This window comes from Rhinolophus hipposideros, assembly GCF_964194185.1.
Source record: "Rhinolophus hipposideros genome assembly, chromosome: 25".
NCBI classification, from domain to species: domain Eukaryota; kingdom Metazoa; phylum Chordata; class Mammalia; order Chiroptera; family Rhinolophidae; genus Rhinolophus; species Rhinolophus hipposideros.
This window is the reverse complement of record NC_138071.1, coordinates 23,632,503-23,652,552: the sequence shown is the minus strand read 5'-3', so window position 1 is coordinate 23,652,552 and position 20,050 is coordinate 23,632,503. Positions and strand designations below refer to the sequence as shown.

Below are 20,050 nucleotides of genomic sequence, written 5' to 3'. Positions count from 1 at the left end.
TAGAGAAATGGTTTTAATCCATGCATCATTTGTCTATCCATCAAACTTGTATTGACTGCTTGATATATGTAGGAACTATCCTAACAATTGATGTTTAAAGTCATTTTCCCTCTCATCTGGGGCATTGAGTCTTCTCCTGACTGAAGATCTGTGTTCCCAGAAGAGTTGGCAAGGCTTTGCCGTACACACTTGATAAGGAAGACTTACCGTGTTTCCCCGAAAATAAGACCTAGCTGGACAATGAGCTCTAATGCATCAGTTGGAGCAAAAATAATATAATAGCCTGGGTCTTATATTAATTTTTGCTCCAACAGATGAATTAGAGCTTATTGTCCGGCTAGGTCTTATTTTCGGGAAAACAGGGTATCATTCAACACACTGGAAGAGAGTCTTTAAATTAGTTCTAACTTACTCAGTTCTCCTTGCTTTTCCTTTTATGTGGGTATGGTTTGGAGGGGGCGGAGTGGGCATTGTGGCTCCTCATCTTCAGAAGATTCTTCTCAGGTGTGCACCAAATAGAAAAATCCCTTGATGTTGACACATACTGAAATTTGTGACGTCCATTCAAGTCTTCCCTTTTTAATTCTAGTGCAAAACAAGCTTCATAAAATGTAATATTAAGAAATAATCATCCACCTTGAAAAACTTGTATTCATGAAGGGAGCTTTCTATTAGAACCGAGTTATTTAAATTTCTACTGTATAATGAATAAACTACTTAAGAAAAATGCATACTGCAAGATTGGAGCCACCCGCTGGCTCGTAAAATAATTTGGATCCTAAAAAAATTATATTTCAGGCAACTGAGAAAAATCAAAGATAGTAGTTGCTACAAAAGTTTGCACTTAAACACTGGCATCTTAAGATTGTTTCAAAGAGATTTGAAGTTAACGCTTTGGAAGGTTTCTGTATATTTTAAGGTAAAATATATGTATATCTATTAGGAAACTAATACTAGAATCAACTTACTAGACAGTGATATACTTTCTTAATTGGCCAAATCTCATAGCTGTTATATCTTTTGGGTCCTTGCACTGTTGAATGTGAATTTTTTTGTTTTGCTTTGTTTTGTTTTTTTAAAATTCTTTACAGTGTCCAGTGTTCTGAGTCTAGGACATGGAGTCTTATTCTGTATTAATAATCATCACAAATAGGTGTTAACATATAATAGGTGAGGATCGCGTGATACCTTCCAGCATTTCTACGTTTTTCTTTGGCTGCAGGATCTTGGTAGTTTATCAGTTGAGTTTTATATTTCTCCTCATTTACATCTTAATATGTCATCATGAGACCCAGAAGCAGGGAAAACATCTTTTGTTGGCTAAAGGCCTGATTGTCACCCTTTGGTGACTATTTTGTTGTTGGGGTCTCCCTTCTAGATGTTGACAGCTGTTCTGCCAGGGCTGTAGGAGCTGTTTCCACTTCTGGTGAGTTCATTCTCAATCTGTGATGAGATGAAGATAATTTAAACTCATGAGAATTCCAAGAAGCTGTGGATGGCTGATAAACACCTCACACTGAGTTTCTAGAAGTTCTTGGTTTAGCTACAGTCTGAATTTTTCAGTGCTGGCAATCGGTCTCGACGCCCTGACTTAAGCTTTTCTATGTGCCCATCTTAAATTGTTAAAGTAAGATGTCATCGAAGCCTTGCTCATATGTTTCAAAGGTTGTCTTTCATAGTATCATTCCTGGGGAACCAACTCTAGAGATGTTATGTGATGCTTTTCTATTAAATACCTAGGAATTTGTTCTCACTTCATGGGAGTAAAGAAATAAGACTTCTCGACGTGACATTAATGCTACTTACTACTTTGCTGTAAAGTGGTTGGCAAATCAATTTAAATCTCTTATTATTTTCTTAATCTACACAATATCATAGTGGGGCTAGATAACTTCTTGGGTTCTCTTTAGCTGTAATTTTTCCTGTGGGTCTGTGTTGATTCTGTGAAGATACATTTAAGGTACACAGCCATCTATTCATCATCTATTTTATTGCTGTTTCTATTTGCCTTTTTAATTTTGTTTCCTCTTATGGGAGTGATTATTTCTGTTGTCAGTGCTTAAAAGAAGTAATTTTCCATTGTCTTATATACTGTATTTAGCAATAAGACGCCACACTCTCCTACCCCTTTGCCAGCATACATTTTTATTCCTCAGAATGTTATTTAAACATTTATTGACCACTTGCTATGTAGCAGACTGGTTCTAGGCACAGGAAACAGTAATGAATGAAACACAATCCCTGCCTTTAGGGAACTTGAGTTTAATTATTTTAGCTTTGGTGACAATCTAATATCCTCAGTCCTGACCATATTTCCGTGTGCTCTGGCATATTCTTGTAGCTTCTATTTTAGGAGTGTTAGCCTGAGACGTGTCCACTTCTTTATGCCCTTGCTTGGTAATTATAGTAAATTTCAATGTTCTTTTAGGGTCAGGGAAGTACATGTTGATGGTCTTGTAAAGATGACGTATACATCTTTTAGGGCATAATATACTTCTGAATGATGAGAAACTAATTTTTTCATCGGTCACTACATTCTAGGGCAGTCATAAATGAGAAAAGCGCAGGTTGAGTTTGACACATTTAAACAGACCTTGAAGTTAAAGAAGAACCTTTAAATCTACTGAGAATGGTTCTTGGAATAATTTAAGAGGCACTATGGGTGTTTTGTATCCTTGAAAACTCTTTGAATAGCAACTTTATATAGTAGATTATATTTAACTTTCCCTTACTCAGCTGTTTGTCAGAGACCACAAATTGTTTTATTCCTGAATTAAGAAGTCTGATATCCCGTCACACTCTGTATGACATTGAGGAAATGATGTCGTTTTGAACATATGGTTTCGTTACTTTTCTAAGTTCACTAGTGCCAACAAGCTGGCCCTTCTATGGCTTTATATTTATAAATATATCTCAGTATTTCTCACTAGAAAGGGTGTCTATTGTAGAAGAGGTAAAGAACTAATAAATTCACTTCATTATGTCCAAAAGATCATCCAAGAGACACATTTACGCATGCGTAGCTCTTCATGCCTCTCTTTACATGAGGAAAAAGGTGCTGTAAAGGAATTATATAGGACACCTAACTTGATTTTACTTAATATGTAGTTGTTTCATTAGTCTAATATTAATGTTAGTTTTTCCATTCATGTAAATAAACTTAGATGGTCTGCTTAAAGAATTTCAAAGTTTTTTGGAAATAGTTTTAATTTCAGGTGATTTCACTGTGCATATATTTTGCAATACTTGTACCTGAGCTCGTATGTTCATCTTGAATGTCACCCCAGCAGTGAGTTTTAAAGACCATGAATATAGTAGACTCTGTACTTTTCTTGGGTAAAATGATTGTCCCAATTGCACTATTATTGTGATATTGTGATATTGTGACACCATGCCTGAAATGTCCTGTTATGTGAAATTAAAAAAGATAATGACAATCTGACAATCAGACAATTCTGACGATCGGAGTATAACGCAGGCGTAATAGGGTATCTCTATCGATACCTTCCCTTCGCGTGATAGTTAAGTGCTTGATCTTCATAAGGCTGACCTCATTACTTATTCCTGCCTGTTCTCTTCTGTGAACACACAGGGATGTGAGCTTATTTCAACTCCTGACCAAGACCATACTGACTTTACCAAGTGCCTTGAAGTGCTCCAAAAGAAGATAACAGAAAAAGACCTGCAGGTATGCTCTACACCTACTTACTAGTTAACGTCTTATTACCAAGGCTGCGAAGATCCTGTTTAACGTTTTTGCTGCTCTAAAACTTCACTTACTTTTTAAAATAAGAAATCCTTATTTACTTTCGTGCTGATTCCCTTGTCAGGTTGTTTTCAGTGTATCGAGTAAATCTGTACTTAGCTGCCAAAACATGAACCTCGGCACTTAAATCAGAGGTTACAGATTCGCACACCTTTCACTGGTGCGGCCACAAAACAGATGAAGTGGGTCTTGTGTAATGTAATCAACATGGGCAGCTCATTTTCAGCATAAAGCGAGAAGCTACTTTTCATCTGTAGTCGACGGTTGCCATGGGGAGCTGTGCGTTTTCTTTTTATATGTGTGTTTAAATAATGGGTGGGCAAAATAAACAACTACCAAAAAACTGGCCTAGATGTGGCCCATGGGTCATCATTGCAAACAAGACACTATCACCTTTCTTATTTTTTGAGTCAGAGATGAGTGGTCTTCTTTTCATTTGTGGCCTCTTTAAGGAATTCAGTAATGATTTTCACCTAGCATGTGAGTATTTAATCCCTTTAGTTAGCTAATACGCGACTTTGTATTTTATAATATTATTTTGGTACTTTTTGAAATGGTTTGCAGAGTTTTTTAAGTCTGTGTTTAGGGAAGAGCAACAAAATTAATCCTGAGGCATTGAATGACAGTTGACCATTATTTTGCTAGCACGTACAAGAAGGTAAGCTGCGTTGCGTGATCAGATGTAATTTTAAACTAAGAAAACACACTTGTACATAAGAACACTTCTGATAGGACATGTAACAGGAGATGCACTGCAACCTGGCCTCCAGAATCACGTGAGATAGGGCAGTCTACAGACACAGGTCAGTGAGATTTCATGTCTGTTTCTGTGATGGTCTTGGCTGTGCTCTGCGGGCTTTGTCTTCAGTCATGGACCGGGGGAGGGAGTGGGAGCCCCATATGGTTCAGACAGGACTGGTGCTGGAGAGGCAGCCCGAACAAAACTCTCTCCCTCACCGAAGTTCATGAAAGATTTATTCTAGCATGTTTGTACTAAGTTGAGGTAGTAGATCCCTTCCTCCCTTTGAAGAAAAGCCTTGTTAGCTGTCGTAATGGGCAAGTAGCTCATTGTGCAAATGCGGCAAAACTAATTGAGTGAACACTTCTCATCTCTGTTGTAGCTTGAACTATACCAAATGCGTTGCGCTATCCCCAGCAATAAATTGCTATAATTAAATATTTGTTTAATGAAAACAGAGCCCTTTGAGAGTTATCTGCTTTATCCAGATATTGCTGATTTTTTGAGTTTCTTAGGGAAAAAAATTGTAAATCTTCACAACAGTGTTTCAATTTCCCCAGAGCTTCTACTGAAGTTATTGAAAACTGGGAATGCAATTATATGAGTCTCATTTGTTGTGTCCAATTTATAGTACCTATAATGTGGTGTTCAGTCATTGAATTTCAAAAGAAATAAACATATCCCGAACTCAACAAGACCAAAATCCAGAGAGAGCCTTAAGCTGGGGAAGAGGGTAATCAGGTGTATATGATCTGCGAAACAAATCTGACAAAGTCTTGGCCAATCCAGTGGGGAGGCCTGAAGCCAGAGGACCTGTTAGAGGACTGCTGCATTGGACAGAAAGGGCCAGACTCCCATTGTGCTTAGTCATGGACCAGAGCCTGCCAGGGGAGAGTGTGGCCTTGGTGGCGTGCTGGGCTGCATCCTGAAGGGCTTGCAGCTGTAATGAGAGCCAGTGGTCCTCCTCCAAGCCCAGGAGCAAGTTCTTTCTGGGGGCACTGGCCTGGTGCCCTTCCATAGCTGCCGCAGCCCTGGCATGCTTTGGGCCCAGTGCATTCTCCAGCCTCGTCTCCTACAGCTCTTTCTCGTTGTTCCTAAAATATGCCATATTCTCTCTTATCCCCTGCATTATGCTGTTTTTGTATTTAGTGTGTTAAGTATGACATATTAGAACTTTATAGGATTTGAATTAGGATCTGTCCTTATCCTAGACGAGTTTACTCTCTAGCATTCGAGATTAATTTACAAGAGAAAAAGATTTCCCTGAATTACCTTATTCATTTATTTATTTTAAACTTGCTCACCCTCACTTTTGTTCTGCAAAAGGGTTCTTGGACGCATTGACTTTGTAATGCTTTGCTTTCGTGTTACCACATTATTGTTTTTCTGTAACTGAGTCATAAGTGATGCTATCGGGATGTCGTCTCATATGACTGGATCTTCAAAGAGCAAGTATATGTTCTGATGCCCGTCTGATACCCTTGCGAACTAAACCCTGGTAGTTACTGGAAAACATGAAAAGCTATTTCTCTAAGTTTCTAAAGATGTAGGACGTACATTGTTTAAGATGAGCAGAAATAAATCTAGATTATCATGTCCTAAAAATAACAATATGGATCTCTTGAGGATATTTCCTAGTATCATGTGACAATAGAATTAGTGACTCCAGTTCTGATATTTTAAACACAGACTTTATTTTAGACAAAATTTGGACAGAAAAGTTGCCATTGATTTACAACTGTATGTTTTATAAATTACAACTCATACTTGTTTCATTTGTTAAAACTTCAGTACTTTTTGGCCTCCTTATACCATGTTATTTTTTAATCAAATGATTCAGGATGTTGAATACATACTATGAATCAGAGCAAATGCCTGAAATTTATTTATACACACACAAAAAAATATCAATGACTACAAATTAAATACTACATAAAGGTTATAGGTTTATTACACATTGTAGTTAATTCTTTTATTCTTCTAAGGACCTAAGCAAATATTGATACACACACACACCCACACACACATACACACTCACACTCACACACACACACACACACACACACACACTCACTCATGAGGTCTGACATGTTTGCGAACTTGTTGCAACAACATTGGTAACCTTTTTTGATATCAGAGGGATTATTCATTATGAATTTGTACCAACTGGACAAACAGTTAAGTTTACTATTTGGAAGTGCTGAAAAAGCTGTGGGAAAAAATTAGATGACCTGAACTTTTCGCCAAAAATTCATGGCGCTTGCATCACGACAATGCACCAGCTCACATGGCACTGTCTGTGAGGGAGTTTTAGCCAGTGAACAAATAACTGTATTGGAACACCCTCCCTACTCACCTGATCTGGCCCCCAGTGACTTCTTTCTTTACTGAAGATAAAGGAAATATTGAAAGGAAGGCATTTTGATGACATTCAGGACATCAAGGGTAACACGACAACTCTGATGGCCATTCCTGGAAAAGAGTTCCAAAATTGCTTTGGAGGATGGACTAGGTGCGGGCGTTGGTGCATAGCTTCCCAAGGGGAGGACTTCGAAGGTGACTGTAGTGATATTCAGCAGAGGTATGTAGCACTTTTTCTAGGATGAGTTCATGATCTTAATTGTCAGACCTCGTATACCAGCAAGTTATTACATAGTTAATGGCATTTGCTTCAGTGCCTGCCACATACAGAGTTTTTAATAAACATAACAGTAGTAGGGGTGGTATTAATAGTTGTATGGTGTTATACCCCTTCTCTGTTGTGATCTGTAAAATATTTTGTACAATGTATTTATATAATGCATTGTATAAAATATATAAGAATATCTAAAATATATTTTATAGAACATATTATGATCTTTTGATCTTATAATAAATTTCTTGAAGTAATGTGATTTTAGACAATGTTTATAGAAATCTCGTAAACTAGTTAGTTACTGTTTATAGCCCAAGTTCATGGACTAACCATAGCTTTGTTTCTTTTGACATTTTAATTTTACAAGAATTCTCTTACTATTAGAAACTTGAATTGAATGGAGTACTCCTTACATGTTGAAGTGTTTCCTGGGAGAGGTCTTCAGCTTCCTCTATTCCTGGAGAACCAGTGAGAATAGTGTCTGTAGTTTTAGTGATGGAATCCAACGGGGACGTGTTGTACAGTCCAGCTCAGCATTGTTTTGCAGTTTTCCTGGATAGAAAGAGAAAAGGGAAGATGTGCTCCAGCTTCTCAGATCCTGAGACACATTATGTGCCATAGGTTTACTGAAGGATATCACTCCAAAAAAAGTCAAAAGTTTACTTTAGAGCTCCAAAGGCAGACTTCCTCCCCTTACAGATGGTGTGGAAGCTTCTGGGATCTTCTCCAGTCAGTGTAACACTTTTAGATAGCACCTCTTCTGTTAGGTTCGTGTGCTGTGATTTTCTGCCTAAGTCCAAGGGCCCAAATAGCCTCCAGTCTCATGGCGACAGATGTACCGGTAACCCTAGAATAATTCAGACAATGAAAGATTCTATACCTCTTCAGAATCGAGACAACATTTAAGTGCTGAAGTAACTGCTTATACATTCAGGTTCTGGAACAAATGCTGGGCAAGCTAAGTATTAGATGAGGAAGCAAGGAGAAGAAAAAGATTTCTGGGCATGGAGTGAACTAGCAGACTGTTTCCTAGATCATTTTGGAGACGCCTTCAAAAGGGGAATTCACGTCTCTGTTTTTCCTTATTCTTAGAGACCTGCAATCTTTTTCATAGTGCTTGGCAACAAGAGAAAATAAATTCACCCAGTGCTTTGAAGTGACTCAGGAAATGTTGCTACGGATATAAAAAGCTCACTGCCTCAGAAGCTGTGGGAGCCTAATCCTTCCCTGCTAGAGGAGAGGCATGCTTTTTATATGCTCCGGGACAAGGGTTACGTTTATCTGCTTCTAGGCATCTCGGTCGGATGACTCACTTGCCAGCTAAAATGCCTTGTTAATGCAGAGAATTACAGATAAGGTTGGGGTGGTGCTTCTCTGCAGAAGTAGGATGATCTTACAGTACTGCACTGTGAAACTGCAGAAATTGCAGGTAGAGAAGGAGACTGTATCTTGAGGACTTCTGTAAGAATAATACACATGTAAGGCAACATCCTGAAAATCCTTACTAGGTTATAAAATTTCTCCTCATTTGGTGTATCCCTTAGCAAGACATATTACGTGTGGTACTGCCTACATCCATAATTATGATTGTCCCCAATGATAATAGAATCTGTATGTTTTAAGAAATGATTTGCTTATAGTTTCCGTCATGACTCAAGTACTGAAATGATGTTACTGTTTATCCTGGGGGATGTACCTAGAAGATCAATATATTTTCACTGGCAGTTAATTAAGGAATCAGAAGAGAAATATAGTCATAGAAATACATTTTTTGTGTGTTAGATATTTCGGAAAGTTCAGTGTAAATCAGAGAAGATGGACTTCTGTAGTATTCACTTTTCCATCCTTCTCCTGTCTTAATGCCCGGAAGTGGAAAATGTCTTTCTGCATCCATGACTGTCTGTTTTCCCAGTAGAACTTCTACTTAGTATTCCACAAGCAACGTGCTAGTCCATAACACCAGATGACACACTGAAATCCGATGCATAAAGTAGAAATCAGATACCAGCTTCTTTCCTGGATCTACTATGTATCTTCCCCTCTCAACATATATGTGAATGTGTGTGTGTGTGTGTGTGTGTGTGTATGTGTATATATATATATATATATATATATATATATATATATATATATATATATATAATTCCCAATATTGGACAACGGGATTGAGATATTTTGAAACACATTAGGAAATGGGAATATCTAAATTGAAATAGAATGACTACGTTTTAATTTTATTTCCTCATCCATTTCTATTAGAGATTTTAGATGCCTATAAAATTGACCCTAAAGATTCTGATTTTTTTTAAAGCATCCGTATACATAAAGGGAATTATTTCAGAAAGAGAAAATTATTATTGAGCAAGTATTTTATCCCACATTGCACTCAGTTTACTATGATACTCATGAATATGGAATACACTTAGCAAAATAGCAAGTAGCATTGCTTATAAATTGAAGGTGCACCTGGGGATGATAAGGTGATGAGCTGTTTTATATCCATGTATTAGCTGAAGCAAAGTTACTACGTGAGAGATAGGCTTTTAGTAATTAATGTCACTGCAGTGACAGTTTTAACATCCTCATTTAACATTATAAAATGATCCAAATGCATATCTAGAAACCAGAGTGTTAATGACGAAGTGCAATCAAAATGTTCTCTATTCTCCCAGAAGGTGGAAAGGGGGTAATTAACATAAACTATTTATATTGCTCCAGATTGCAAAACCTAATACAGTTAGTCTGATAGCCCTATTATAAACTGGTCAATAAAAAAGGAAGGGAGTTTTCTCCCACTAAACTTTGGGAAAATACTGCTCCCGAAGTACTGCAAAGAGCTGAATCTACTCCATCCAGGCATGGAGACCAAGAGTTTCATTTATCACTTTAGATAAGAATATGCAGTGAAGACTTATTTTATGGCTGAAGCAAAGCCAGAAATATTGTTGGGTGAAAACAAATCATGATGATGCAAGATAGGACAATTTCTGTTAAAAAATGGTCACACGTGCAGAAATACTAATCTCCTGAGAACAAAGCATCTCTTACTGAAGTCAGTCAGTTTGCACAAAGGTTTGGAAAATTGCCTCTTGTCCACTTGCTCAGTGTTGAGAATGACTAAAGAAAGAGGATACAGATTCCATGTTCTGGTACCTTGTAACCCATTTTCCACAGAATGGGAAGAATGTCGTTTAGTGCTCTAAACATTCTAAAAATTTTACTTTGGTAGGCAGTCATGTATGTCAGGGAATTTTTAGTGAGAGTGAAAAATGCCTGATGCTTTTTGAGTCGTGTTGTCCAGAATGCAGATTTGAATTTTTTCATTTACTGTGTTTCCCCGAAAAGATCTAGCCAGACGGGCAATCAGCTCTAATGTGTCTTTTGAAGCAAAAATTAATATAAGACCCGTTCTTTTTGCTTATTTTAATATAAGAGTGTGTCTTATGTAATGATATGATATGATATGATATGATATGATATGATATGATATAATACTGGATCTTATATTAATTTTTGTTCCAAAAGATGCATTGTCCAGCTAGGTCTTATTTTCAGGGAAACAGGGTGTCTACCAAGCAATCAGCCTCTATGGACATTTATATAATACAAATTGTAATATCCTTTCAAGCTCTATTTCCAAATAGCTAATTGTTCCTGAATATGATGTAAGTCATACTTTGCTTTTTCATTTTAAACTAAGTACCAACTGTGTTGAAGATGCTCTTCTAGGTATTTTGGGCATTCTAAACCACAAATTATACATCTTTCCATTTATCGTGACCCCATAATTCAAAAGGAATATCTTTGAATTTCTTTTCCGTAGAAATATCTTCATACCCTGACAGTGTGAAAGATTTGGAGACCATAATCACCTGCAGGAGATTTTATAATATCCATGTTATTTATTTATACAGACAGTGATTCTATGTAATTTTACTTATAAATATGTTTCTGACTCGTCTCTTCAAAGCATTTAATTTTCAGCAGAGATAGTAGAATAAAATCATGTACAAAAAAGAGAAAGGGAGAAAGAAAGAAATAAACCCATGAGTGTGTTTTTATTTTTTTAATTAAAATTTATTGGGGTGACAGTGGTTAGTAAAATTATATAGGTTTCAAGTGTTCAGGTCTGTAATACATCATCTGTATATCACATTGAGTGTTCACCACCCAGAGTCAGTTCTCCTTCCAGAGTGTGTTTTATTTATTCTTCTCACTCTCCTTGGTATACACTTCCTGATAGAGAGAAATGTAAAAATGTAAATACATGCAAATTTGCTCTTGCCATCCTTTGGTGTATTTACATGGGAAGGATAAAAACAACACATTTCCACATTTACATATATATCACGCTGTTGTTTCGTTTATATGGAAAAAAAGTCCCACCCTCAGGGATCTCATTGATATGGCCTGGGCACCTATAGTCTTGGTAAAGAAGGACTATTAGTACTCAGAACACATCTGTGAGGAGAGACAGCACTATTGTTACAATCAGGCTTGAAATGTTGAACTAAAAAATGCAAAGTCTTTTCCAGGGTAAATCAAAAACGCATTATTATTCTGAGATTGAACTCACTGTTCTGTGCTCCGTCATGACCAGGGGTACCTTAAATTAAAGGGTTTTCATGGATTCGTAATGGCAATCTGAGGGTAAACAAAGAAAAACTCAGTGTACCCAGGAAGAGTTCTAAGGAGGAGAAGTGGTCACAGCAGTCAGCTGTGGTTATTTGGAGTCAACTTATTCAGAATCTTCATCTCTTAATAAAGAATTTGAATTTTGATCTGCAGGTCAACTTATTCAGAATCTTCATCTCTTAATAAAGAATTTGAATTTTGATCTGCAGGTAATGGTAATCCATTAATGTATTTTGAACAGAAGGTCATGAGATAATTTAGAAAAATAACATAATGGTTATGTGCAAACTGAATCGGAGGATGGAAATACTGATGACAATAATAATAATAATAATAATAATAATAATAATAATAATAATAAAACCAGTTACACAACTCTTTGAAGAATAACTCCTTAGTCAGTGCACCCATCAATAATTTGAAGAAGACTTAGAGACCTTGGAAAATACAGTTTAAGTGTATACTTGCTACTGCTTGGTCTTCTTGTTTGCCAAAGAGTTAAAGCATGAAAACTGGAACCATTCATCTGTTACCTGCATACACAAGACATACGGTAGGTAGGTTGAAAACTGCAAACTGAATGACACAGTTGATGACTCTAAGAATCTGTGGCCAGCGGTGGAGTGGATGCCCCGTGAAGCACATAAGCTGAGGTGGCATCCGTAGTGCTGAGATCAAAATCTGACAGGACGGATGGTGAGAAGCCCCACGGAAGCGAACCTCCTCCAGTCTAGTCTCTCCGGGTGCAGGTGGTGACTCAGCTGAATGTGGAACGTAGAACGGGCTGACCAGAATAAGGGGGGTGTTTTATTCCAAGTATTCAAGGTTGAAGGTAAACCTCTTAGGCTGGAGATGTCATCGGGCAGGCGATACTGCAAGTCCAGTGCTGTGTTCACGTGTTTCCTTTAACAGGCTAACAGACAGTGAACTAGTAGGCAGGGGGCCTTGTGGAGATGGCTTCTGGGCATCTCTCCTGGCCTCCTCCACTGCTGACTTACGGCCAGGACCGGTCAGCTAGACTTTCTTCAGTCTGCACAATGAGGCTGCGGTCCCCCGAGCTGAGCTGTCCGAAAGGCCCAGGGACATAAGCGCCCAGGGCTCAGTCAGTAAGGGTATGGCTGCCTGGGCTTTTATGCTCAAGTTTTTGCCAGAGAATCATGGTTTCTAGTAGTCAGGAGTCTCAACACAGATCCTTATCATTGCTTCCATGGTATGCAAACAAGCTTGTATACATTGCTCACTTTTCAGGCATAAATATGTCCCTTCCTCTGCCTTTAAAAAAAAAAAAAAAAAACTTTTCTCTAAAATAACATGTCCGAAAGGAAGTTGTATGTAAACATGTTCAGGACAGTTCTTAATAACAACATGTTTACAGTTTGACAAAGTTGAATGAAAATGCTGTGTGTTCAGAGGAGTCCATTTTCTTTCGAGGGCAGAGGTAGACATCCTTTGGAAAAACTTACAGTAATCCCGCCCTTTACAAGGGAGGGCAGAGAAGGGGACGGCCCAGGCAATGGGGCTTGACATCTTGTGGTGGGTTTCGAGAATTGCTGCATGTCTAGAATGTAAATGGGGTCCATGTTGAACTTGCCCTTGCAGACCCGGGAAGCCAGCACTTAATTTGAAGCTGAACACTGGCATGGTCAGAGTTGAGATGTAGAAACTTTGTTCTTATAATCAAGTGGAAGGTTACTTGGTTATAGAAAGCCAGGCAGGTGACCAGCGGGGTTATCCAAGTGAGAACGATATTGACTGAATTATAGAGACAGCTGGGAGGATGGGGTAAGAATTATTTGAGAAAAATCCTGAGTTTTTGTAGACTTCTCATCTGTGAGCCGAAGGCTTGTTATCTTGCCAATGCAAGAGGTATTGTTTATTTCTCACCCAAACAGGCTTACATTAAACCACGACTCATTGGGCCTGGTTGAAATTTAACTGCGATCCCTGTAGTATTGTTTCCGCAAGCTGCCCGGATCAGCAGAGCCTGTATTCTGTGTTTGTCAGCGCAGTACATTCTGATCCCATAAAATCTGAGATCTTTCATTTCTCTGGTGTCTCATACTTCACCTCAATCACTGGAATTATTTTATAGGCTTATTAAAACATTTTGATACTGCTGGGTCAGTTTATTTGTCTTTTCCCTTTGTCGCCTGCATTGGGTCTCCCATCTTTCAATTAGAGTGTCAAACAATTGGACCAAAGAATTTCCTCATTCTAGTCAAGCTTAACTGTAGTACAGTACAGATCTTAGAAAGTTAAGGGAAGCTTGTTAAGAACAGTGTCTACATTTTTTTGAGACTCGTGTTGAATTTTGTTAAGTTGGCTATGTTTATGTTGGTTGTAATTATCAAACCGTAGGGCAAACGTGTCTTGGTTTACATGGGTTAGTCCCAGTTGATGACTGTATTTTGGGTACAATTATTTACAATGCCTCCCTTTTACTTTCAAAAGTATCTCAGTTTGCATGTTAAATTATATGATCGCGCTAACAGGGAGAGCCATAAAGAAATTTTCCGTTTATGTATCTCCAAAATTCAATTTATAGAAAGTAAATGTAATTAAAATATGCTGACAGCCACTGTCCCTGCTGTAGACTTCATACATTCTGTATCTAACTCTTTTTAAGGACAAATAGACAAAAACGTGTTGTTTGTTTATTAAACGGTTTTTACTGTTATAATAGAAAAATGAAATTGCTTCTCCTTTTGGTGTTATATATCCCTCAACCAGTCTTGTCATGATTCTATTAAGGCAAATAATGTGAAGCTAAATTTTTAATTTTCTAAACAAAATAGAAATGCTTATTATGGAATCTGTTCTGGTGGAAACCAGAGAACCTTACATGGAGTGTGAGAAGTAAAAGGAACCTTGAAAAATATTTTAGTACATTTGGTCTGTCCCCTACCTTCATAGATGAGCCCTGCCTTTCAAGATGGTCAAAGGCACAAGGAGGTCATGTAACATATGTGGTTACATAGCTGTTAAAGTCGTGTACCATACTGGAGTGGTCTTTTTGCTACACATGATTGCAGGTGAAAAGCCAAAAGCAGCTCCTTCCCCACCAGTCCTCTTTGCTAACAGCAATACCCTGACTTGACTGTAGGAAATGTGTCGAAATCAGTTAGAAATTAATGTTTTAGATTTTACATATTGTAGAATATGAGATAATAGGTACGTACTGGGTACTTGTGTGTATGTGTACCCAGCACATACATTTAAAAAATGCATTATTTAAAATTTTTTAGTCGTAGGGCTAATAGGATTGTTACAACCCTGTAACTCCTGTTCCTCATTTAATTCTAGCAGCTAGCCTCCTGATACTCTTTGAAAGTGCCTGGGGCCATGTCACTGCTTCAGGGCCTCCGTGTAGTCTGTTCTCTGAAATGTCCTGCCCCAAGTTTTCACCTCCTGGTGCACTTACTCATCTTTTTCAGGTCTTTGCTGCTACTACCCTAGTATTTTTCAGTGTAGCCTACTTTGGCTATATTATTTAAAGTCGCAGCCCCACTCCTAGTCCCCCCATAGTTATGCTTTCCTAGTCTATTATTCTCTGTTAGCACTTAGCACCTTTTCACTTCTAATATATATACATATATATATATATATATATATATATATATATATATATATATATATATATATATATAGTATCAATTATGTATTATCTTCCATTTGAATGTTAACTCATGGAGCCTGCAGTTTTTGTCTTGTTTACTGATATATCCTAAGTGTTTAGACTAGAACGTAACATGTGGTTAATGAACAATAAATATTACCCGAAGTTAAAAATGTGAAATAAGTTACTCTTTTCAAAAGCCACTAGCTACCGGAAACCTTGCTAAGCAGGCAAGTAATATTTTGTAGGAATCTGATGATGTTAACTCAGCCTAATTAGCTTTTTGCTTCCTTGCTTCTTTATTTAGTTTCCCCTGAGTTTTTATACGCGTGGGGGAAGCTCAGTAAATACTTGTCTGCTATGTGGTGAACACTGCAGCTGGCACCTAGGATTCGTAGGCCTCTACTCAGAGGTGCACAAGTGTAACAACTGGTATAACAAAGTGTGACGGGGTGTGGTAAGCAGTAATTGTGTTACTTAAACTGGGCAGCTGTGTTTGTTCGTTTGTTTTTGATGACGGGTCTGATGCCGACACTTGGAGATGGGGAGTAACACCACAGAGAAGCAGATGAAATTAAAGGGCTGTGACACTCACAGGTCCGAGAGAGGGAGACGGGTCATGCCATGCTGGGTCTCCATGGGAGGAACGCCCAGGGAGCAGGCTCAGGCCAGCAAGTGGGGAGCCTGGGGAGCGAGCAAGGACCTGTGGTCAAGTGCCTTCCTGGGGGGTCAGGATAGCAGAAGCGTGAGAGGATTTCACTGGTGTGTGTGAATGTCACTGGGTACCAGTCGGGAGGGCAAGAAGGGGAATGTGTGGCAGGGACCAGCCTTGTCAGCCTGGTGTACTTGGTGTCTTGGGTTGTAGCTCACAGCCTGTGGGTGGGGATATTAAGGCATCAGGGAAAAGATAAAGTTTAAAAATTTGACAATACACTGGGTGATGTTAGAAATGAATGCATAGGGCTTTGGATCCACAGAGAAAAGGCACCCTGGCTTCTGTAAATGGTGTGTTTACTGTCCCAGTGGTGTTATTATCCTAAAGACTTAAATCTAGCCTTGTAAAGCCTATGTCCTTACACAGAGCGGTGGCCATCTCCTTCTTCTGTCTCCAACATCAGATGTCGGCTCACAGCCAGAGCTAGAGAACTGCAGAACCAACGCAGGCTCACCCTTCCCCTGCCTGCCTGCCTGCTGCTTGCATTGATCCTCTAATGTTTTTAATCAGTCTTCCCAAATACTTCTGTAGGGAAAATGAATAGTGATGAGAAGGAATCTTGCTGCTCCTTTATTCTGAGAAATTCCATGACTGATTTACAGATACTGCTTATTCATCACGGAATCCTAGTGTAGAAGACGGGATTAAATTTCATCCTTAAAGGTTATGGGATCCCTCAAGGCTTAGAGTATAGTAATGAAAAATGGAGACCATAAAAAAGGGATTCCAGAATCTGCATAGTGAATAAACTATCTTTCATCAGGCCTGGCTTCGTATGTGAATTTAGAATTATGTGGATAGGAATACACCGTGTAAATACTTTTTATGGAGCCATAGAACTTTCTCCACTTTAAGTTCCTATGTAATTTCTTTTCTTATCTTTCTCTTAGTTTTTAAAGCAAATTCTCTTTAGTTTTTTCTTGAGGTCCTGCATAATTTCTGGGCCTTTTTCCACTAGTCTGGAGTGGCTCTAATAATAAGGGCCTCTGAATACAACTAGAAGCCATTTACTTGCCACCCCAAACACAATTAGGCAATTCTGAGCCTAATTGCTTAGAAAATATTCTTTTCCTCAGAAGATTAACAGAGGTCCCTGTCTTCCTACATATTCAGAGGTCCTCCTCGGCCCCAAATCGAATTCTTGGAGTTCTAGAAAGAGCTCCAAAGATAGTATTAAGTCTTACAGACATGTGGTCTGCCTGTCTTAAAGTACTTTAGCTTTGCAATGAAGCATCCTATCCCAAGTAAAGCTTTCCATTCTCCCTACACTCTGAAAAAGTCAGAAATAGGAAACTCATTCCAAACTTCTTGGTTCTTCTATGTAATTTACTTTTTGTGTTTTTATGGAACCCCATTCTGATTTGTATATTCTTGCAGTGTGGTCGTTAATCTATTTCTTCCTTAGGCTGATAAGTCCTTTCTCTAATACTTGATGCAAGAGACTGTTACTCCACAGCCTTTCACTTCCCTGCAGCCCTCCTTTACCCATTGTATTATATGTATAAGGAAAGCATCATGGTGATTTTATCTGTAAATATCCTGGAACTGTATTTTCAGCAAAAGGGAAACATTTAACCAACCTATACTGTAGTCATAGGAAATGCTCTCTTTAAAGTGGTAAGTGAAAAAAGTAACTAACCAAACTACAATTAACAATAACAAAAATGAGCAGTAATATAAATATCACACTACTAAAAATAACAAAGGTAATAGAAGAGTGGCTCATTTTTTTGAAACAATCCTATGTTATAGAACACATTCTAAATGCTTTACACTTATTAGCTCATGTGATCTCATTTAATCCCCACAACAACCCTTCATTGGTACCCAATTTTTATACTTGAACATATATAAAAGGTACAGAGAATTTGGACAACTTGTTAGGTTCAGTAAAAAGACAGTACAGTACAGATCCTCAAGAATTGCTAGTCAAGTGACAAACGTGAAAAACAGGCTCAATGGCAAGTGCAGGATGTTCTGAAAGTGCCCACAGTCCTGCTATGGGAGTGGGTGAAAGAGCCACCGACTGCCACGTCAGGGAAGATCCCAAACAGGAACAACACAAAGACCAAGTTTTAAAAGAAGAGTTGGCTAGTTTTCCAGCTGTATGAGCAGATGGGGAAAATAAAATTTATACTTGAAGCTGGTCTTCAAACGTGACGCTGCCACTCACCAATTATGTGTCCTTGAATGAGTAACTCAGTCCCGTCATCTGAACAGCAGAAATGTTTTCTGCCATTGCTTGATGGCTCATCAGACAAAATGTCATATCGAAAGCCCTATTTAGGTGCTTGATGCTCTTTAAGTATTTAAAACCCTTTAGATATGTGACTCCGTTTTACTTTCCTTTGCTTAGGTGGATGTGGTTGTGACGTTGGGAGGACTCGCTGGGCGTTTTGACCAGATTATGGCGTCAGTGAGCACCTTGTTCCAAGCAGCTCGTATCTCTCCTCTGCCGATCATAATCCTCCAAGAGGAGTCTCTCATCTACCTGCTCCAACCAGTAAGTGAAGCAGAGATATCATGTCAGCACTTCGCCTCCACACTACTAGTAACGTTTGAGTAGATGAGGAGGAAATGTCAGCCCTGTCTGTGTCCTTGAACTATGAGTGAAGGTGACGATGTTTGTTTACTTGTGTCTGCTTTAGTCCACTGCCTCAGTTCACTGAACAGGAAAAATGTGGAGGAGAAGCCTCAAAGTTTTCATTTTATTGCACCCAGGGGGGAAAAAAGACAAAAACAAAACAAAACAAAACAAAAAAAAACCTGTGACTTTTAATTAAATTGACTGAGAATTAAATTTAGCACTTTTGCATTTTGAGCAGCTGAATGTGAGAAAAATTCAACAGTGGAAACATAAAGCTTGGCAAATATTTCAAATGGAATTCTCATGTATTTTCAGTGTTGTCATTATAATTGGAAATTGGATTTGATTTTCTTAAGCACTTAAAAGAAAATCTATAGCTTTTACTGTTCTTAAGTTGACTGCTTATTAATTTCACTGCGTCAGGATAAATTTCTAATGATGATGTCATTCATTTCCAATGGTAAACATCAAGGAAATTTCCCATCAGTGTCGTACTTAGAACAGAATTCTTATTAAATAAACAAGTTTCCTAAGGTTGATTGGTGAATTTCAGTTTGAAAAATAATCCTTTGCTATCATTTTTTTAAAGACAGTAGACAGGTTTTTTTTTTCCTTTTTTGCCTCTTGTTGTAATGTTCTACTTATAGTTTTACTTCTACTGCATCTACTGCCCAGTGTTTGTCACATGTCATTACCTAAAATTGTCGTGTGGTTAATATAGTGGGTGTAATGTATGCTCACCGTTGTTCAGCCACTTTTGCATTTCTGGTTGTGGCTCCTTTGCTTTCTGGAACAATTCCTGTCAAATATGGAAGAGGAACTGAAGAATTCAGTTTTCAAACTCCATGCTGTCCACAAACAATTATGGAGTGCCCCCCATCCCCAACTGCCTGTTGCACTGCTAGGCAGCTGAGGATTTACAAAAATACTAACATCTGATCTTTGTTACTGTTGTCCAATGAAGCAGATATAAAACATAAATCTAAAGCAAGGTTAAAAGATTGGTGCATACAGATGATGAAGGATTCTATAATTTGATTTTGAGGGTGGTAAGGAAAATCTTCACAGGGGCACTCATATTTCATTCACTCAATTAATTCAACAAATATTTGAGTACCTGCTACATGCCAGGCACTTCCAGGGACACAACAGCCACCTGTACAGACAAAACCCCTTGATTTCCTGGAACATTCTACTGAGCTTACATTGCAGCAGAATCTTCAAGGTTGAATGAATGTTTGCTATGGGGGTTGATGGTAAAGGCATTCGAGCCAGACGGGCTCCTAAAGAAAGAAGGGGGTGCAGGGCTCATTGTAGGACCTGCAGGGGGTTCTGTGCAGCGGTATGGAAAATGCCA

At 38.3% G+C, this 20,050-nt stretch overlaps 1 protein-coding gene across 2 annotated transcripts in view; it reads left to right on the top strand.

The window, feature by feature from the left end:
* TPK1 (thiamin pyrophosphokinase 1) overlaps positions 1 to 20,050 on the top strand; it is a 258,460-nt gene that overhangs the window by 113,104 nt on the left and 125,306 nt on the right. For both annotated transcript variants that reach the window (XM_081038287.1, XM_081038288.1), the window contains exons 6-7: positions 3,593 to 3,688; positions 18,463 to 18,609. In XM_081038287.1, the coding sequence (XP_080894413.1) occupies positions 3,593 to 3,688; positions 18,463 to 18,609 (243 nt within the window). The remainder of the gene's footprint in view (positions 1 to 3,592; positions 3,689 to 18,462; positions 18,610 to 20,050) is intronic.